This window comes from Homarus americanus, unplaced genomic scaffold (genome assembly GCF_018991925.1).
Source record: "Homarus americanus isolate GMGI-L3 unplaced genomic scaffold, GMGI_Hamer_2.0 scaffold34360, whole genome shotgun sequence".
In the NCBI taxonomy this organism is placed as follows: domain Eukaryota; kingdom Metazoa; phylum Arthropoda; class Malacostraca; order Decapoda; family Nephropidae; genus Homarus; species Homarus americanus.
The window spans coordinates 9,555,729-9,579,220 of NW_024739403.1; the positions used below are offsets into that span (position 1 = coordinate 9,555,729).

General features: G+C 38.4%; 1 protein-coding gene across 1 annotated transcript in view; it reads left to right on the plus strand.

Annotated features, from left to right (window-relative positions):
- The window catches only part of LOC121874600 (tetratricopeptide repeat protein 21B-like), a gene marked incomplete in the record, with an annotated part of 547,778 nt that overhangs the window by 395,277 nt on the left and 129,009 nt on the right, over nucleotides 1-23,492 (plus strand). The window contains 1 exon segment of the mRNA XM_042378823.1: nucleotides 18,831-18,966. Coding sequence (XP_042234757.1) covers nucleotides 18,831-18,966 — 136 coding nt within the window.

Sequence of the window (23,492 nt, forward strand, 5' to 3'; positions counted from 1 at the left end):
TGGTAAAAAAAAAAAAAGTGAGACTGCGCGTATGTAAATGCGCCAATGTGAAAACATATTGTCATTACTCTACATAAGAATATGAAAGCAACACTTATTTACTGCTCATATATATCGAAGGGTTAAATGTTGTACTCTGTATAGACAAGCAGAGAGAGAGAGCAGCCGAACTGCCGGAAGTAAACAAACCTTAATTTCCCGCGGCTTTGTTGTTGTTGTTTTTTTACGGGATTAGCCCACCCGGGCATAGGTCACTGACCCACATTGGGGCCTGAGGGGCAAAAATTTAATACTCCTGTAATAATAATAATAATTTAGATAAGTAAAAAAAAAAAAAAGAAAAAAAAAAGCTGCCTATCTACCTATTGGACAAACTAAAATCGTTCCGGACCACGGGCGTTTCCTGACCACAGAATGCCGGACTAGAGAGGTACAACCTGTAATCGCTTTACACAACCTTGCAGGTACGACTATTTGAGAAACATTACCCTCTGGGGTCTTTTTCGACCTATGGAGTATATTATGTCGTACAGTGAACCCTCACTTTCCACGGTCAATTGAACCCACGGAGGCCCGCGTAAAGCGAGAAACGTGTAAAGTGAAATAGAGATCGGCTGACCCCCAAACTCCACTTTTCCGACACAATACCTATGTTCTAGTAAAAATAACATCTTAATTTTATGATGGTACATGCACACAATTAATACTTAAGAGAAATGGAGAAATACAGTCGCCAAGTTAATGTCCATTCAAATAATGGACTCAACTCCCTCCCCCTCTTGTCACACTCGCTGGCTCTTCCCTCTCTGAGAAATGTTTGGGGGAAAACCCACTAGATTTTAAGGTATAGTAATAAATAATGCCTCAAACTAAAGTTAGGATAATATAATTGACATTGCTGGATTCCTTGTAAGACGAGGAATATTTTGAATATAAATGTCATATATTTTGCACAAAAGATAACATATTTACTCAGAGTAAACAAAATACTTAAAGTAGATCTAAAATTTGTATGTCTAATACAAAATCTATGATGTTTATATTCAAAATGATCATCAAATTGTAAGAATTCCTGCAATGTAAATTATATTCTGGCCGGGTAATTTGTATGAATTTTATGAGCTAAAACAAATATCTTCAGTTAATAAAAAAAAAAAATATTCTTCACGACACTATCTGTCAATCAAAGTACCCCACCTTGCCTCCCCCCTCTTCCAATCTCGCCAGATGGTCAGTCGGTCCCTCCCTCCCCCCACCCCCCACCAACCCTCCCTGCCAGAGAAATGTTTGGGAGAAACCAGAATATTTAACTTTTTAGTAATAAATAATATCTCAGACTAAAGTTAGGATAATATAATTGACATTGCTGGATTCCTTGTAAGGCCAGGAATATTTTGAATATAAATGTCATATATTTTGCACAAAAGATAACATATTTACTCTGAGTAAACAAAATACTTAAAGTAGATCTAAAATATGTACAGTTGTACCCCACTTAACGCGGTCAATTGAACCCAGAGGGTCCCGCGTTAAGTGAAATCCGCGTTAAGTGAACAACAGAACATATGGGATTAATTCCAATAGAAACCGGCCCGACCCCCAAACTCCACTTTTTGAAGGCACATACCTATGTTGTAGTAAAAATAACATCTTAATTTTATGATGGTACATGCACACAATTAATACTTAAGAGAAATAGAGAAATACAGTCGCCAAGTTAATGTCCATTCAAATAATGGACTCAACTCCCTCCCCCTCTCACACTACACAGCCGGCTAACAGATGGTCGGTCGGTCCCTCCCTCCCCCCCCCCCACCCCCCACCAACCGTCCCAAGGAGATGTGTGGGATAACCTCAAACTAAAGTTAGGAAAATATAATTGACATTGCTGGATTCCTTGTAAGACCAGGAATATTTTGAATATAAATGTCATATATTTTGGACAAAAGATAACATAGTTACCTAGAGAAAAAATTTTATCTAAAAATTGTAAGTTTAAAGCAAAATATATGATGTTTATATTCAAAATGATCACCAAATTATAAGAATTCCAGCAATGTAAATTATATTCTGACCGGGTAATTTGTATGAATTTTATGAGCTAAAACAAATATCTTCAGTTAATAAAAAAAAAATAATCTTCACGACACTATCTGTCAATCAAAGTACCCCACCTTGCCTCCCCCCCTCTTCCAACCGCGCGGTCAGTCCCAACCCTCCCCCCACCCCCCACCAATCCTCCCTTCCAGAGTTTTTAACATTTAGTATTAAATAATACCTCAGATTAAAGTTAGGATAATATAATTGACATTGCTGGATTCCTTGTAAGACCAGGAATATTTTGAATATAAATGTCATATATTTTGGACAAAAGATACCATAGTTACCTAGAGAAAAATTTTTATCTAAAAATTGTAAGTTTAAAGCAAAATATATGATGTTTATATTCAAAATGATCACCAAATTATAAGAATTCCAGCAATGTAAATTATATTCTGACCGGGTAATTTGTATGAATTTTATGAGCTAAAACAAATATCTTCAGTTAATAAAAAAAAATAATAATTCTTCACACGGTAACAGATGGTCGGTTGGTCCCTCCCTCCCCCCCACCCCCCACCAACCGTCCCAAGGAGATGTGTGGGATAACCACTAAATTTTAATAAATAATACCTCAAACTAAAGTTAGGATAATATAATTGACATTGCTGGATTCCTTGTAAGACCAGGAATATTTTGAATATAAATGTCATATATTTTGCACAAAAGATACCATAGTTACCTAGAGAAAAATTTTTATCTAAAAATTGTAAGTTTAAAGCAAAATATATGATGTTTATATTCAAAATGATCACCAAATTATAAGAATTCCAGCAATGTAAATTATATTCTGGCCTGGTAATTTGTATGAATTTTATGAGCTAAAACAGGCAGTCAGGCAGGGTGGCGGGTGGGGCAAATCTAAAAATAGCGTCTCGGACACTCACCGCGTATATGTGGAAAAAACCCGCGTTAAGTGAAAGTTCAGCTTTGGCAAGGCACCGCGTATATGCGAAAACGCGTTAAGTGAAAGCGCGTTAAGCGGGGTAAAACTGTATGTCTAATGCAAAATCTATGATGTTTATATTCAAAATGATCATCAAATTGTAAGAATTCCAGCAATGTAAATTATATTCTGGCCCGGTAATTTGTATGAATTTTATGAGCTAAAACAAATATCTTCAATAAATAAACAAAATATACTTACCGAAATACTATCTGTCAATCAAAATACCCCAACTCCCCCCCTCTTCCCACCTGCTCCCTGGGTCCCTCCCTCCCTCCCTTCCTCCCTCCCTACCCGTCACCCCACCTTCCCTCCCTACCAGAGAAATGAGTTATAACAGTATATTTACATTTTTAGTAATAAATAATACCTCAGACTAAAGTTAGGATAATATAATTGACATTGCTGGATTCCTTGCAAGACCAGGAATATTTTGAATATACACTTCATATATTTTGCACAAAAGATAACATATTTGCTCTGAGTAAACAAAATACTTGCATTAGATCTAAAATTTGTATGTCTAATGCAAAACCTATGATGCTTATATTCAAAATGATCATCAAATTGTAAGAATTCTAGCAATGTAAATTATATTCTGACCGAATAATTTGTATGAATTTTATGAGCTAAATAAAAAAAATTATACTTCACCCGCGTATATGAGTAGATGCACCGCGTAAAGTAGGAATTCCTGTTCTGGCAGGGTACCGCGTAAATGTAGAAACGCGTAAAGTGAAACCGCGTAAAGCGAGGGTTCACTGTAATTCAAACTGACTTAAGGGAAGAATTAATTTGGGGAGTTTAACATCCTCTCCTGATTCGAGAGCAAAAATGACTGCTGACCATATTGGGTCGCGTCGTTACTCATCTTCCAGTTGCAAAAGAGTGAAGGTTGATACAGGCATTACTGGTGCTATATTTCTTGACAGAGCATCGGCGACAACATTCACCCTCCCAGGTAAATATCTAAACTCGGGGTCAAACTCTTGAATTGTCAGATACCAGCGTGCTAATCTGCCTGATAAGTTTCTGCCATGGAACAGCACAGTTACTGCCGCATGATCCGTAAAAACAGTTATCTTATATCCAAAGATAATGTCTTTAAATTTCTTAAGTGCCCACACAATGGCTAACGTTTCTAAATGTGTTACCGAATAACGTGTTTCAGCATCAATAAGCGTGCGACTTGCAAATGCTATCACTCTAAACTTTCTACGCGTATCCTCTTGCATGAGCACGGCTCCGATTCCAAGGCCAGAAGCATCAGTACAGAGAGTGAAAGGTTGAGTGTAGTCAGGGAATGCTAGAACAGGGGCATTGATAAGCGCTATCTTCAATGCCGCACAACTATTTTCGTGTTCAGCATCCCATATAAACATTGCATCTTTCTTGAGCAACCTTGTTAGGGGCGATGCTAATGTTGCATAGTTCTTGATAAAAGAACGATAATATCCAGATAAGCCAAGAAAACTACGCACATGATCAACTGAGGTAGGACGCGGGAACTGAGATGCAGCACTGACTTTATCATCTACTGTGTGGATGCCCTCACCGTCAACTACATGACCAAGGAAATTGATTCTGGATTTTAAAAACTCACACTTCGAGAGTTTAATTTTAAGGCCTGCTGTGGAAAGTTTTTCCAACACTTCACGCAGTTTAATCAGATGGGAATCAACGTCCTTACTGGCTACTATTAGATCATCCAAATAAGCGCAGACTGTGGTACCAATCAATCCGGGAAACAGGGTGTTGATCATTCTTTGAAATGTTAGTGGGGCATTTCTGAGACCAAATAGCATCCGGAGGAACTCAAAGTGGCCCAGGGGCGTGCTAAACGCCGTGACCTCTCGTGATTTCACATCGAGTGGTATCTGCCAATACCCACTAAGCAAATCTAAGTTGCTAAATACTGCATTATCCTTACCTAAGGATTGCAATATGTCACTCAAGACAGGCATAGGGTACCTATCTGGGATCATTTGTTCATTGACGCGCCTGAAATCTATAACGGCGCCATCCACCATCCTTTTTGGGGACGAGGAATAATGGGCTATTAAAGGGGGACTTAGAATGTTTAATGGCATTCTCATCCAACATATCCTGCACCATATCTTGAACTACAGCATGCTGGCTATGAGGTAGTCTGTAAGCTGGTACCCAAGATAGGATTTGTTCCCTCCTTTATCGCTATATGATGGGATGTTAAATCTGTCTGATCTAGCTTTTCCCCTGTCAAGGCTGCTATATTTCTATAGTCAGCAAGCAGCTCTAAAAGGCGTGTCCTGCCCTGAGGATGATCGATCACCTTAACATGTGGCGCTATTTGATCTTTCCTCTCTTGCCGAGTCTGTTGGTATTGCGTAACAATACTACCAATTGGGAATTTTGTAGGCTGTACTTCGACATTGTTGTGATATACTTGAAAATCACACAAATAACATCCTTTCCTTAATATCCGTTGAACGCCTGTTCTATTCAGAATCAGTACGTCTGTCAAACCACCAGGGCGTATCGTGCTCAACGTAGACTCACACGACTTCTCTTTTACCTTGCACTTTTCCGGGAGAGACACAACATCTGTGCCCGTGTACATGTCGGGTACTTCGACAGTTGCTTTGGTGAATTCCTCATTCTGGTAATGGAGAGTACTCTTCAATACTGCAGGTACTATCTTCCAACTATTGCTGCTATAATCACGCTGGGAAACTGTGGGTGTGAGGTCATGAGGTAGCTCTGACGCATGTTCCGCCTTCCTCTTAATGGGATTGGTGGACAACACTTTCGACCTAGCGGTGAGCATAGGTTCAGAATGACGCATAGCGTTGTAGGAAACACCTTTAAACGTAATAGTACTGTAGTATTATTACGTGAATGAACATCCATCATGTTCGTTCTAAGGGTTGGGAGACCAAGTAACCCGTCAGCTGGCAAATTGAACTGCTGAACTACATAAAAGTCCGTGTAGAAGGGAGAACCACGTCTTGAGAATCTGAGTGGTAACGTCACCATTCCGTTAATGCTCAACTGAGTACCTGATACTCCTTCGAGCTCAGCATTACTAGGCCTCCATTTGAAGTCGCGGTGAGGGAATTTACGTTGTAACTCCTGATAGGATGTCAAGGCCAAAACATTAGCGCATGCACCCGTGTCAATATCAAGAGCCAATCTTGTACTATCAACCCTCACCGGCACTGACAACACTTCCACTTTGCTTAGCGCCGCTACTAATGAGGCCGCTGTAGAAGTGTTGTGGGGAGAAGCAGGAAATACTGTACCTATCCCTCTCCTTGCTATGATGAGCGTTGGTCTTCCCCCGACGACTTGTCTTGAGGACACTTCTGTTTACGCTTGTACGACACTTGCATTTCACCAAAGTCTACATTCCTAGCCTTCATTGCTAAGCTGCAGTCTTATGTGCTATGAGATGTGGACTTGTGTAGTGCGCACCACTTGCGTGCCTTCTGGGTAGGTGGAGGTGTCGCCTTAGCTGCCTCCGAGTGTGACCTTGTGAACTGCTTGGCACCGGATGTCTCCTTGAATTTTGCACTATTACCCTGGAACTGGAAGCAGTCTTCTATTACATGGCCACGTTTATTACAATGAGCACATCGTAAAGGAGTACCTTGTTTATATGTCTAGTGTTGAGGTGCAATCGGAGCCATTGGTGTCGTATGAGGAATTTGGGGTGGAGTCAAGTGTGCCATCTGGGGTATCTGGGGTTGCGCCGTAGACGTGGAGAGCTGCGCCGTAGTCATGGAGGGCTGTGCCATTAAAAGGCCCGTAGCCGTGGGACAGAGTCTGTTTGCGTATTCAACCATATCTATAGGTGGTTCAAACTGAACCTCCTGTGCCCGGCTGTATAGGGGACGACGAACAACTAACAGGAAGCTAATTAATTCTATCAATGTTTCCACATTGGTCGCTGACATTTTACCATCCTGGTCGTACCAATTTGAATTTCGGAAAGTCGCTTCCATATCCTGGTGAACCTCTCCTGCTATGTCTACTGCCACCACTGGCGTCTGGGCGTGAATCACTGGCGTACAACGATCCAACCATCTGAAGATCCATTGTAATTGGCCCAACTGGGACCTGCCCCCAAATATTCCAATAAGCGTGCGCTTGAATTTCTCATAGCTAGGGTGTGTTAAACCATACACATTTAAATGATTACCGGCATATGATCCCTGCGTAATATGGGAACGTACAAATGCTTTTTTCTCTTCATCACTTGTAATTTTACCGGTGCACATGGTGTGTTCACATGCACGAATGAAATGCGCAACCCGATAATCATCTTGGCCTGTAAAATTACGAACGTAGTCGCCACACGGCATTATATGAACTACAGTATTAGATTTAGTTGACATGGTAATAGTATTGGGGTGAGTGTTAGAGGAAGTCATTGTAGGGTTAGAAATTAGTAAGTTAGTAATCTTACTCCTAACTGAAGGCTGGGTTAATAGGGGTGTTACTGATGAAGAAACAGACACACTGTCACCTGGAACAGGGTTAGAAACTACCTGTGTCAACTGAGGCGAGGTACTATATTTATTTCCAGACCGTAAGATACGACGGTTTAAGTTGTCAAACGATTCCCCAATTAATTTCTCACTACTTCCTACCGAATCATCTAACTCTGTTTCTGACTCAAGTTCAAAATCAGCCTTTGCTGTAGATACATAACTTGGATCATCTATTCGGAAATTATCAGCAAATAGATGCGTTAGGCCTCCAAGGTCATCAGCTTGAGACATTGGAAACTTTGAAATATATCTAAGAAGTTCCATTTAAACCAGATAATGATTAACGGTAAAAGCAAAATACTTGCCTCTCATTTACAAGAAATTATTAAAAATTGTAGTTAATATAATTAAACTATCAATAAGTGAACAGACACGAAATAACCACTGTAAATTATAGAACGTTAGTACACACGAATATACGTAAGACACTTAGATCAGTGACATACACCTATCCGATGAGCCTCTCGTTGTGAAGTTATGTCTTGAACGTGTTCATGTGTGTATAAACTATGTATAATTTAAATACCTATTACAGGGGTTACTGCGTCTGTATAGAAAACGCGATCCTTCTAGGTGATATCTGTAGTGGGGAGAGTAGGCATGGCCTCGCCAATCGTCCTTCACTGCTCACGCCGCTAACTGGCGTCCCTGGCAACGAGTATGACATAGGATGACGTGCAGGAATCACTTGACGTCGGGCGAGTCCACTTCACGATAGGGGATTACCTCCACTGTATGACAGATGTTTGCTGAAATGAGGGATATGAATCTTCTTGCTTCTGCTGAGTCGCCGTCGCTTCTGCCGTGTGCCAAACCTCTGCAGTCTCGTATATATGGAGAACTCTCTGATGACACTGGACATACTGCAATCAACGCTCGCTACACCACACAACTGTCCAGCTACTTGTGAAATGTCACTTGTTAGTAAAGTTTATGAAACCATCTGCAACAGTGTACTGTAGAATGCTGACTTGGGGCTTCTTTACTTGTTATTAACAGGATTTTCACCAAACAGGCTGTATGATATATTAATAATTCTGCATCCCTGCTGTATGACAGAGATGAGGAGCACTCACTAATTATCGTCTCGATACGGGATATAGTTTTAACACTCAGATTATGTAATACGTCACTGTATTTTGTTTCTTTGTTTCCACAAAACACAGACGTCTTGGTATGTCTACCGGCTAATCGTATCCGTTAACCACCTGGCTGCCACCTATATGTTACGTTGGTTAATTCCCCAGTTAACCAGGTTGGAACACATATAATATATATTGGGTTTTTAGTAACAAAACCCAATTGAAGTTTCTTGTTTTATTACAAAAGGATTATGTCTATAATTCCTGAGTGTAGATCAACCGTAAGTTCCACTATTTATGAGTGAATGAGAAAGAGAACGGCGTTTATGTAATATAAACATGGATCAACGTCCATTCAATAAAAGTTGGTGTGAGTGACTGACGAAGGCATCACACTAGTGCGCGCTTACATACAGTAGACGCTGACATATGGGCTTCTCCCTCTTGGGAAAGTTACCCTTCACGTGATCAGTTCATGTCTTACTCATAGTTAGTGGAAAGTTACAGGTGGTGAATCTGAATATAAATCAGATGTAAGAACCCATTTATATAATACTTCTGTTGATGAGATAGGGGCCCTTACAGTTTTGGAATTCCAAATTTTTCGGATTTCAGAACGGTAGTACGGTACATATACCGTATATTATGGTAACACCCTAGCGGGGTCTGTGGCAGCACCTCGTAAGCAAACACATTAATATTTTATACCATGACGCTTCTTATATTTCTGCAGCCAACCTTCTGAATATTCACACTCACCATAAATGTTCAGTTCTTCATAGTATATTCTAGCTTGTTTCATGACCAACAACACAGTCAGTGGCATATGTTCACTTCTTCATTGTCGAATCCACTCAACACGCGGTCAAGATCTTCATTTTTTCCCTATGCAATGTTTTCCTATTTTTCATTAGTTTATGGTCATCACTGTCAGTGTAAAACCTCAATAACTTGTCTTTCTGTTTCTTCAAGTCATATACGGTGGTAGTTCCCACACCATATTCTTCAGTAAGACGCCGTACAGGTACACCACGATCAAGCTTCTGTAATAACTCCACTTTCTGTGCTATCGATAAAGAGAGATGCTTCCTTTTCTTCTTCTCACTGTTACCCATAGGGGTATCTGAAGCTCTTTTTGATATTTTCACAGTGAAATTAAACTCAAAATCACAAAAAAATATCAGAGGGCAGCAAACACACATGTGACTGGTAGCAGCGCTGAGACACAACTGGCACCTCACACCTGTGTGGGTCAAGCTTCGGCTGCATTGGGTCATGTTCAGCATCACTCTGGGTATATCGAGCTCACGAGTGATGCTCCACGACATTTTTTTTGGTTTTCAGAACTTTTCGGATTTCGGAATCACGAATAAGGGATTGTGGACCTGTATTGAGGTTGTGTGCAGCAGCACACTTGCTGAGGAGGAGTAGGCCATTGGGATTACACTTACCCAATCCATTTCTTCCTATGATTCCCTGCCAAATGTCAGCATCTCTGCCAACTCTGGCATTGAAATCACCAAGGAGTGCAGTCTTATCTTCTCTAGGAATAGAGGTTAGCATTCTATCAAGATCGGCATAAAAGGCCTCCTTGATGTCATTCTCTTCATCCAGTGATGGGGCGTATGCACTGATGAAGAAGGCATGACGTGAGTGATTACAGTAGGTTCTCAAATTTCGCGAGTTTTTAATTCAACGTTTTTTTATTTGGACACAAAAAAAAACACAACACAATTTCAAATTTCGACGGCGGAAACTCGAATTTCGACGGGTTTGAGCAGCCCGCCAACGTTGAGACGTGCACAATAGTGTAAACAGCGTCTTTTCTCTAATGTACAAAAGACTCATCATTGTTTATTACTGAATTTCTTTTTGATTGAATTAATGTTTATGTGTGCAAAATGAACAATAAAATTCATTAATAATTTGTAGAATATTAAGACACGAGGAGACGAGACGGCATTGTTTTTGTTAATGTTTCCAAAACCAGTGACTGACTGGTTCTACATATAAAACTGAAGAAAATAAGACCCTGGTTGTAGCTGTAGTAAAATTAATGAAAAAAATTAATATGGTTGTTTTAAGTTATGTTATTTAATGTTAATAAATGGAACAATAAAAGTAGCTAACCATAAATGGTAAAGAAAAAAGTGAGATCGCGTATGTAAGTGCGCACATGTGAAAACATATCGTCATTACTCTACATAAGAATATGAAAGCAACACTTATTTACTGTTAATTAATGTTTCTGAATTTCTTTTTGATTGAATTAATGTTTACTGTATTTTTTGGCTTAGAAGACATTGCATCTTGGAAAATGCGCCCTGATTTTGGAAATTTAATTCTAGGAAAAAGCCATTTCTTTTAATTGCCTGTATGTTGGCCTGGCGAGTTATTGCATTCTGGATTGAACAAAAACTTTTTATACTTGCTAACCGACACCAGTGAAACCGTTGCTTGATATACAGTACAGCCCTTTTGGCACAAGTACACACACCTCTTTGAATATCATCACTTATAACTGCTGATCAGCTGTCATTTTCATCAATTTAAAAAAAAATCTGTATAAGAAAGTGAAATCTTTAATACAGCACTCATTTTATACACCTGGTCACCTCTGCGTCTATCGGGCTGTAGTGTTTAAATTCTTTCTCTTGTTTTTGTCTGCATGACAACGACGGGAAATATTTTCCAACAGTAGAAGGTAAGCAACTGTAAACATGTATATCAACGTCTAAAGAAAAAAAATCTTTATTTAAAACAATACAATAAAGTAATAGTAAAAAAGCAACTCGGTAAAAATCAGTTGAATTAAAATTTTTGGTAAGCAAGTGTGAAGAAATAAACATTCCTGCGCTTTGAGACCAGCAAACAACCTTTAGCAATTCCTCAATAGATGGCGCTGCCGCACCACTGCCATTAGTAAACAAACCGCACAGCAGCAAGGGTTGTGTAGCTGCAACCGTTTATTTTTTTATTTTTTACCTACTGAATAAGTAAATAATCTAATTTTTTCATAGTATATCAACAATATTAGTTAAATCAATTGTTTTATAGTACCGTATAGAGAATGCTTGTAATTGCTAAGTACTGTAATGAGGTAACAGTCTTTGTAAGGGGCTGATTTCAGTTGACCCCTTGAAAACGTCTGCTACAACTCATCAACTAGTGTCGTGGAAGATGCATGGTAATTTTCAAGGTATATTTTTTTAATAAAAAGTGCGTCTTCCAAGCCAAAAAATACAGTATGTGTGCAAAATGAACATTACAATTCATTAATAATAAGTAGAATATTAAAACACACGAGGAGACGAGACGGCATTGTTTTTCTTAATGTTTACAAAACCAGCGACTGAATCGTTCTATATAAAAAACTGAAGAAAATAAAACACTGGTTGTAGCTGTAGTAAAATTAATGTAAAAAAATTAATATGGTTGTTTTAAGTAATGTTATTTAATGTTAATAAATTGAACAATAGAAGTAGATAACCATTAATGGTAAAGAAAAAAGTGAGATCGCTTATGTAAGTGCGCACATGTGAAAACATATCGTCATTACTCTACATAAGAATATGAAAGCAACTCTTATTTACTGTTCATATATATTTTAATTAATGTTTCTGAATGAAAAAAAAAAATTCTACCCACCAGTGGTGGCAAAGTTGAAAACATAAGGACAGCCAATGTTGTTGTGTGTGTTTTTACTCGGATGACGAAGTTGCCAAGTCATCAGTTTCAACTCTAGCTGAAGCTGTAAAACATAAAAAGTTTTTCTTTGTTGTTTTTAGTTTTTATTTAACTTTATCTATGTTATTTTCTTAGGTTTATTATGATGTTGCTTTATTGCAGGTAGTAATTCGCCAAAAAAGTAGGGTAAATAAGGCAAAATTTAGCCTAACATTGAAAGTACCTGACTCAAATTAATTTTCTCCATAGGAACTTGTATTAAATTTGGATGATTTGAATTTCGCGAAGTTTTTACAGTCTAAATAGGTGTCCAAATATGAGAGCCTACTATAAGTGGGACTTGGAGCGTCATGAGGCGCTCGTTGATCTCAATAGGCATTTAAGTTAGCCGGTGTAGGATGAGTTGGTGGATGGCAAATCCAACTCCAATCCATAAATGTGGTTTCTCTCTGCAGCAGGCTTACCCTTCCAGAAGAAGGTATAGCCAGACCCCCACTCTGTGATTTGACTCTCATCTGGGAGTCGGGACTCACTAATGGCTGCTATGTCGATGTTATACATAGCCAGCTCTTTTGCCACAAGGGCGGTTCTTCTTTCAGGACGTTCATTTGTTTCATTATCCAGAAGGGTCCTGACATTCAATGGAGCAACCATAAGAGGTTTTATACAGTTAATCCTCACTTTACGCGGTTAATGTAACCCAGAGGGTACCGCGGAAAGCGAGAAACGTGTAAAGTGAATAACATAACATATGGGATTAATTGAAATGGAGTCCAGGCCGATCCCCAAACTCCACTTTTTGACGACACATAACTATGTTGTAGTAAAAATAACATCTTAATTTTATGATGGTACATGCACACAATTAATACTTAAGAGAAATAGAGAAATACAGTCGCCAAGTTAATGTCCATTCAAATAATGGACACGACTCCCTCCCCCTCTTCTCACACTACACTGCTGGCTCTTCCCTCTGAGAAATTTTGGGGGAAAACCAGGTATAGTAATAAATAATACCTCAAACTAAAGTTAGGATAATATAATTGACATTGCTGGATTCCTTGTAAGACCAGGAATATTTTGAATATAAATGTCATATATTTTTCACAAAAGATAACATATTTACTCAGATTAAACATTACATCTAAAATTTGTATGTCGAATGCAAAATCTATGATGTTTATATTCAAAATGATCATCAAATTGTAAGAATTCCAGCCATGTAAATTATATTCTGGCCGGGTAATTTGTATGAATTTTATGAGCTAAAACAAATATCTTCAGTTAATAAAAAAAAAAAATTTTCTTCACGACACTATCTGTCAATCAAAGTACCCCACCTTGCCTCCCCCCCTCTTCCAACCGTGCGGTCAGTCCCAACCCTCCCCCCCCACCCCCTACTAATCCTCCCTTCAAGAGAAAGAGTGGGTGAAAAAAATAAATTTTAACATTTTGTATTAAATAATACCTCAGATTAAAGTTAGGATAATATAATTGACATTGCTGGATTCCTTGTAAGACCAGGAATATTTTGAATATAAACGTCATATATATTGCACAAAAGATAACATACTTACTCAGAGTGAACATTATATCTAAAAATTTTATGTCTAATGCAAAATATATGATGTTTATATTCAAAATGATCATCAAATTGTAAGAATTCCAGCAATGTAAATTATATTCTGGCCAGGTAATTTGTATGAATTTTATGAGCTAAAATAAAAATCTTCAGTTAATAAAAAAAAATATTCTTCACACGGTAACAGATGGTCCGTCGCCGGTCCCTCCCTCCCTCCCCCCCACCCCCCACCAACGTCCCTACTAGGTAAATGTGTGGGAATACCAGACTGTTTACCTTTTTAGTAATAAATAATAAATCAGACTAAAGTTATGATAATATAATTGACATTGCTGGATTCCTTGTAAGACCAGGAATATTTTGAATATAAATATCATATATTTTGCACAAAAAATAACATATTTACTCAAGAGTAAACATTATATCTAAAATTTGTATGTCTAATGCAAAATCTATGATGTTTATATTCAAAATGATCATCAAATTGTAAGAATACCAGCAATGTAAATTATATTCTGGCCGGATAATTTGTATGAATTTTATGAGCTAAATAAAAAAATTATACTTCACCCGTGTAAAGGGGTACACCCACCGCGGAAAGTGAGCATCCTGGGTTCTGGCAGGGCACCGCGTAAACGTGGAAACGCGGAATGTGGGACCGCGTAAAGTGAGGGTTGACTGTAGTTTGTTTTCATTTTGAACTGTGATTATGATTGTATTTTCAACAGCATAAGGATGACCTTACTGGGTGCAGTTGCCCAGTCAGGTTGCTTCTTTAGACAGGCTATGTTTAGGGCACCTTTTCTAGGCCCTTCCCCATATGGGGTGAGCAGAGTGGCTCCTCGAAAGGGCTGCTCAGTCGCACAGACAGGACCAGATTGCACTGCTGCCAAGATCCCAATGCATAAACTGCCATCTTATCTATGCCACCCATGTGCAGAGTTGTGACTAGAAACTCCCGGCAGTCATCTCTGCTTGTCCCCATCGCTACTCGTCCGTCGCCAAAGGAGTTTTTGGGGCAGAGGTGTCTTGATGATGATGAGAAGTATGATGAGTTTGATGATCGCTGCGAGTAAGTTGATTTACGTGGTGAGGCAGGAGCATAGGCTGCAACCACACATCTTGACACATCTTGACTCTTCCTTTTCCTGATTCATTGGTGCAAGTGTTGTAACGACTTGGGGGATAGAGAGAGAGTTGCAATGGAATGCCGATACCCAGTTTGTTGGGCTAGCCTGTACATCATTCATTGCCTTCGTCTGCCGGTGTACTGTAGTCTTCGGGTTTCCATGTTGGTCACCTCTTACCCTATACTGCTGTTGGGGTCTTACTGAAGCTCTGTAAGCATGTTTGTCTGATGCGGTGCTTCTCCGCAGATTTTTCATTCAAAGTTTACTCCTGTAGCCTTATACCTACCAAGGTTAATCCGCAAGGCAGCAGGGCAGTGGTTGGTAGGCACCAAGACGTGTCCACATGCTAGTAGGCCTATGCGCCGTCCTTCTGGGGCCCACTACTGCTCTGAGATCTCCTGCTGGTCTAGCCTAGGTCCACGAGGCACCCAGTTAACGTGTATTGTCACGAGGAGGCACAGCAGGAGTCTTGATGGTGAAGAGGCTGTGTACTGGTAGGACAGAATTTATGCAATTTACTTCCCTCTTCACCACGAGGGCTAGCCAGTGGCGGTAGCTGATTGCGAGAGGAAGCAAGCAGTGCTTGCACCTTAACACTAATATACTGCTGCCACACTAGATGCATTACACCACCCTTGCACACACACACACACACACACACAAACACACGGGAATTAAGACAACACGCATCTCTCTAATCACCCACACTATTCTGCCTTTTCACTCCATATTTTAAAATGTTATATAAACTAATGTTGAAGAGATACAACTCTGCTCATTTATACTTATACTTATCACAATCTCCATAAAAATACTTTATCTTTTGTATTTATTCAAGACATCTTCAGGTCATTAGACTCACTCATCCCCCACCCAAGAAAGGGTGACCTGACATTTCATCCCTGTAAGTTCAGTTGCCTCTGAAAATGTCCTGAATATAGACAAAAGCTAAGGTGGTTGACCGAGAGCTTGATTTGCTGTAAATTTTGATTTAGCGAACAGAGGTGATTCGAATTACAGTAGTTCGTTAAATCGAGAACTTACTGTACTTTATCTAAAGGTTCGGTAAAATAAATATATTTTTTGAACAAAAAAAGATCTATATGATATGGGCAGGAATGGAGCTGTGTTACAGCAAAGACAAGTGATATTTTCCAAGCTTCACTGGAAAATTTCCAGGATCTTTACTTATTTACACAAACACCATTGTACAAGGTACAATATTTTTCATGCTGTAAACAAAATAATGTATATTACTGTACTACAGTTGTACCCCACTTAACGCGGTCAATAGAACCCAGAGGGTCCCGTGTTAAGTGAAATCCGCGTTAAGTGAACAACAGAACATATGGGATTAATTCCAATAGAAACCGGCCCGACCCCCAAACTCCACTTTTTGAAGACACATAACTATGTTGTAGTAAAAATGACATCTTAATTTTATGATGGTACATGCACACAATTAATACTTAAGAGAAATAGAGAAATACAGTCGCCAAGTTAATGTCCATTCAAATAATGGACTCAACTCCCTCCCCCTCTCACACTACACTGCCGGCTCTTCCCTCTCTGAGAAATTTTTGGGGGAAAACCACTAAATTTTAATAAATAATACCTCAAACTAAAGTTAGGATAATACAATTGACATTGCTGGATTCCTTGTAAGACCAGGAATATTTTGAATATAAATGTCATATATTTTGCACAAAAGATAACATACTTACTCATATTAAAAATTTTATCTAAAATTTGTATGTCTAATGCAAAATATATGATGTTTATATTCAAAATGATCACCAAATTATAAGAATTCCAGCAATGTAAATTATATTCTGACCGGGTAATTTGTATGAATTTTATGAGCTAAAACAAATATCTTCAGTTAATAAAAAAAAAAATAATCTTCAGGACACTATCTGTCAATCAAAGTACCCCACCTTGCCTCCCCCCCCTCGTCCAACCGTGCGGTCAGTCCCAACCCTCCCCCCACCCCCCACCAATCGTCCCTTCAAGAGATGTGGGGTGAAAAAAATAAATTTTAACATTTTGTATTAAATAATACCTCAGATTAAAGTTAGGATAATATAATTGACATTGCTGGATTCCTTGTAAGACCAGGAATATTTTGAATATAAATGTCATATATTTTGCACAAAAGATAACATACTTACTCAGATTAAAAATTTTATCTAAAATTTGTATGTCTAATGCAAAATATATGATGTTTATATTCAAAATGATCATCAAATTATAAGAATTCCAGCAATGTAAATTATATTCTGACCGGGTAATTTGTATGAATTTTATGAGCTAAAACAAATATCTTCAGTTAATAAAAAAAAAAAATATTCTTCACAGGGTAACAGATGGTCGGTCGGTCCCTCCCTCCCCCCACCCCCCACCAACCGTCCCAAGGAGATGTGTGGGAAAACCAGAATACTTAACTTTTTTGTAATAAATAATACCTCAAACTAAAGTTAGGATAATATAATTGACATTGCTGGATTCCTTGTAAGACCAGGAATATTTTGAATATAAATGTCATATATTTTGCACAAAAGATAACATATTTACTCAAGAGTAAACATTTTATCTAAAATTTGTATGTCTAATGCAAAATATATGATGTTTATATTCAAAATGATCACCAAATTATAAGAATTCCAGCAATGTAAATTATATTCTGGCCGGGTAATTTGTATGAATTTTATGAGCTAAAACAGGCAATCAGGCAGGGTGGCGGGTGGGGCAAATCTAAAAATAGCGTCTGGAGCCGGACACTCACCGCGTATATGTGGAAAAAATCCGTGTTAAGTGAAAGTTCAGCTCTGGCGAGGCACCGCGTATATGATAAAACGCATTAAGTGAAACCGCGTTAGGCGGGGTAATACTGTACTATACTGTATATACGTACTGTACTCACCAGCAGACACAGTTCACATAGCTGATTGTAATGCTTAACTGTAATCATGTCTTAACACTTGTGATGAAGGTTGGGTGGGAAATTATTGGGTGATGAAACTGACCTGACCTAAAACAATATCAGGTCACCCATTGTCAGGGTGGGGGATTAGTGGATGATCTGAAGAGATGAAAGGTAAGGTGTTCCAATGTTCCCACTTACTGAATGTACAGTATAGTATATGTAACTGTAATCACTTTTTACACTCTTAACACTGCTTTAACACTGTATTCTTGGCTGATTTTGTTGTGGTACAGTAATGTACAACACTGCACAACACAAATTGTACACAAAAACAGCAGCCAGTCAGGTAACAACCTTCTACAATGGCTGCAGAATATGAACTAAGCTATCCAAGCTGCTGGGCCACCCACTCACCTGGCATGTGGGGCTGGGTTGAAACATGATCCAATCTTTTGGAATGCCCTGAAGATTTATTCCCAGACCCAGAAATAAAACCATGTTGAGATTTTCAGAAATTTTCTTGGAATTTTCAGAAAATGCACCTGATTTTCACTCCCGGAATGTGTTCCAAAACCCGGAATTGAGAGAATTTTCTGGTAAAATTCTAAGCAAATTTTAGTTCCAGCTATTGGAGAGTTCCGGGTTTGAGGGATTCTGGCTAACGGAGATATTACTTTGAGAAAATGATTTATGAAATAAGGAAAGAGATATCACCAATGTTACCAAAATAAAATAAAGTGGTAACAACCAAATTTTAAAAGTTTGCCCTCTTACAGCTACCTTACCAGATGTTTGATATGAAGTGTGTGGAAAGATAATGGAATGTTTATAAATGTTGTTTTCAGCATGTGTGGGAAGATGGCAGAGCATGCAGCAAACCAGCGTGACTATGAACAAGCCATCAAACTTTATAAGGAGGCTCTCCAGTATGACCCAGAACATGCTCCCACCCTCCTGGCACTGGCAAAGTTATATATGCAGGTATGTCTTCTGGAGTGTGCCTTTTAGTACTTTAATGTTTGTAACGATTTCAGTGCAGGTAAACCTCTATTTCCGATATCCCATTCAATGATAATTCGCATTAACAATGCTGATATATTAGGACCACTCTCCTATTTGCGATGTAAACAAATTCGCATTAACGATATTCGTCATCCTGCCAACTCTGCATATGGAACGCATCACTCCCTATATTTGTCAGCTGAGGCATCATCTACCCTAATGCTGCCTCGTGGCCATCTGATAAACTACAGTCCCGCCATTGTTTCTTCTTGGCTACATGTGTGTAAGAAATGGACCTCAATGTTTATCAGTCATCTTTTTTTTTCTTTTTTTTTACAGATTTTTTTCTTTATACCTTACAGTGAAAGGACATCACTAAAGTTCATATTGTACACTGTTTTGGTGACTTTGAAGTGATTTTTCCAATGTGTTTTGTGACTGAAAAGCAGCAACAACTAGTATACAGTGATATACCCATTAACCAGAACAATTGGTGCAGAGCACTTCCGGTATAAGAGATTTCCGGCTAACAGGACGACTTTCTCAAACCCGGAAAATCCCCCATCCCCGGAAATATTTCCGGTTACTGGAAAAAACTTTCTGAGTGTCTAAACTATGCATCTTGCACAGACAAACACTAGCCCACATCCTCAGAATGTTTCTATGTGCTGGGGAGTTTTCCAAGAGTCTAAACTAAAATCTATATGATATGATCGTGAATGAAGCTGTGTGTTACAGACAAGGATTGGTATTTTCTACTCCCTTGGAGCTGTGGGGTATTCGTAGGTCTTGTGTAACTGTCCTGACCTGACACGATGCCAGGTGGAAGTAGGGTGGGGTATTAGTGATATATTACTGACCTTCTGATACAAAGTTAGGTCACCCATTGTTGGGTGGGGGATTAGTGAGTCTGAGGACCTGAAGATGTCTTTAATAAACATGAAAGCTAAAATACAGTATTTTTTATACTTATACTTATCGCATTATATCTCTTCAACATTACGTTACATAAGATTTTAAAATGTGGATTGAGAAAGCAGAAAGGTGTGGGTGATAGAGAGATGAAGTGGAAAGGAGTGGTAACATGCACCAGTCTTGTCAAGCGATAAGCTCCTTAATATCTGATCTTTTAATTCACTACCACGTAGTTAACCATGCAGAAATTTATGTCATACAATATAGGAGTGTGTGGGTGGTGTTAAGGTGTATGGGTGTGATGTTGTGGTATTAATTAATAAATAAACAATATTGTATCGTCAATGACAGTCATTTGATGAATAGCAGCGTACTACAATTGTCACTACTATTCATCAAACTACTCTCCTGTTATTAACAATAAAATACAGTAATATCTCCGTTAGCCGGAATCCCTTAAACCCGGAAATCTCCGATAGCGGAATTGAAATTTGCTCGGAAAATCACTCCCGAAGCTGGAATTTTCAAAATATTCCAGCCTTGGGAACAAATTTTCCGAGGTTGAAAATGGAGATAATTTTCTGAAAATGTCGTGAATAAAGATGAAACTTAAAGTTTTTTTTTTTGGGGACCTGACCTAATTGAATGTCAGGTGGAGGTAGGGTGGGGGATTAATGGTCTCATATTACTGACCTTCTGATGCAATGTCAGGTCACCTTTCTTGGCTGGGGAATTAGTGGGTCTCATGACCTGAAGATGTCTTGAATAAACATGAACCTAAAGTAATTTTTGGGAGATTGTGATAAGTATAAGTTTAAATGAGCAAAGTTGTATCCCTTCAACATTACATTACACAACATTTTAAAATATGGACTGAGAAAGCTGAAAGGTGTGGGTGATTAGAGAGATGGAGTGGGAAGGAGTGGTAACATGTACCAGTGTTGCCAAGCGCTAAGCTCCCCAACAGCTGATCTTCTAATTCTCCTCCATGCAGTCATACAACAAGACCTTCACTGGATGCTTGTTGTCTTAATTCCCATGTGTGTGTGTGTGTGTGTGTAGTTGAGTGTGAGTGTGTGTGTGTAAGTTTGTTTGTTTGTGTGTGTAGATGTGTTTGTGTGGTGCAAATTAGTGATGTTTATTCTCAAATTAATCCCTGTCTTACAAGAATTCCAGTAATGCGAGTTATATTCTCTTAAGTCAAGTCGGTGAAATTTTAGAAGCGTTAATCCGTCTTTTCCGTTGAAGTTGAAGGATCCAATGGGAGGAGGGGGGTAAAAGTGACCACGCCAACCCCCTCCCCCTCAAGGGTCGTCTCACTTTTTGTCGAAAGTACAGACTCATTCATGATACAGTAATGTTTATTTGTTTTTCATTAATTAGTACAGATACATTACTGTAATAATCTGTGCTTATTAATACATATACCCTTCATATACAATACAGTAAAGTACTATGTATATACCTCATAGGTAAAAAATAATGTCAATCAAGACATGAAGTCATAAGGGTATTATTTTCTTGTAGCTCCGTTCATTCCTACCACTAAACTATTATCATATTCGAATAAGACTTCTAATTATAAGATAATTTTCATCTATTACATTACCGCCGGAAATGTATAAAAACGGAGATAGCTTTTCCAAATAAATTTCTATTTTCTTCCATTATTTCCCGCCATTTTCGTCTGCCTCTCACCTAACACTGCGTGTCTCTCGCGTCTCCTTCATAAATCATGACGCGCATGCGTACCCGTACACGTCACGCGGCCAATCAAAAGCATTTTTGCTATAATTCAGAGTATATTTGGCCCAATCAAAATCGAGTTTTATTTTGGGTCTCATATTTTGAAATTCAAGTTCAGTTCTGACCATGGAAGTCTGCAATGGATGTCACTTAAAGTATATGGAGCTGATTGCGAGTTTTTGGAAAAAAAACTTAGAAACTATAGCATTTTTTCGATCGCATGGTGTTCTTTCAACCTCAGTAAAGTGTACTAAGAGCAAGATGGAATGTAAATATCGCAAAGACCAACATATGTGGCGTTGTGTAAGAATCCCAGAATGCAACGACGAACAAGAACCAGGCCAATAAGGAAAGAAATAGGTGATTCCATCATATGGTGAGAGTCAGTTAAGTTAGGTCAGGTTAGGTTAGGTTAGGTTAGGTTTGGTTATTGTTTTTCTAGTGTTTTATTGTGTATTTGTGAGTCGCTTAGGCCCTTTTTTTCTCGGAAAACGTCAAACGCAAAAGAAAACGCAAAAAAACCCGGCTAATTTCCACCAAAAAGGAAGGTCATATTCGGTCTCAGCACACACAAATACACTAGAAAAATATACTTTTAACTTGCTACAAGTGAACGGAGCTACAAGAAAATTTTACCGTCATAAGATCCTACTAATCCCCCACCCAACAGACCAGCACTGGGTGACCCAACGTTCCATCAGGTCAGATTACCGTAGTAACATCACCCAATAATCTCCCACCCAACCTTCATCACAAGTGTTAAGACATGATTAATTATGTATTACAGTCAATTGAGTGAAGTGTGTAACAGAGACGTGACCGATCGCCCAAGCGACAAAAGAGCCGATCAGTGGTGAAGAGGATAAACGTAACAGTTCTGTTCACGCCCGTATCATATAGATCTTTTTTCTTTTTTTTTTAATGTATTTATTTAACCAAACTTTAAGATAAAGTATGCAGGATTACTTTGATAAAAAAAATGAATGAAAATTAGAAATTAATAGATTTATAAATTGCAAGAAGTTGGATGGTCCATCATTATTTGTATTTTCTCATAAATACTGTACAGTGGGGTATGCTATAACGAATCTAATTGGTTCTAGAACCTTGTTCGTTATAGCATTCGTTCGTTATAGGATTAATCCGTTCCAGGCCCCCAAATACAACCACTTAACACTGAAAAATATAATATAAAATTGTAAAAATTGTAAAAAAGTGCATAAATATGCATCTAAACCCCAGAAGTAACCAATATCATTAATACTTGTAATAAATAAAAAAATAAATTAGTAAAAAAAAAAAAAATAAAATTTTTTTTAAATAATGTTCGTTGTAGGAGTTTCGTTCGTTATAGCATTCTCAATTTTATAGGTAAAACCGTTCGTTATAGGAATATTCGTAGTAGGATCCGTTCGTTATAGCATACCCCACTGTATACGTACGTATATTCATAAAGTTCCCTGAAAATCTCTTTATTTTATACCGTATTACTCGTTAATGAGTCATCCACCATGCCACAAGTTGACTTGTGTTTCATGAACTACGTATACACGTACGTGTCGGTATCTCAGCCATATGGACAGGACTGATTCACGTCAGCCTCCATTTGTATTTAGGGATTTTTCCAAAGCATTTATCCATCAATATTTGGGATGAACTGTGTGGGTATTAGAACTTATTGTATTGATTTTGTGTACATTAAAGTCTCGACTAACGATGGTTGTAGATGTAGTAAAATGAACGTAAAAAATACTGTATGTAGCTTTTATTTAATGTTATGTATTGTATGTACAGTAGAAGTGACCATGCAGTCACAGACATGCAGATGTGCTGGGTGTGTGTGA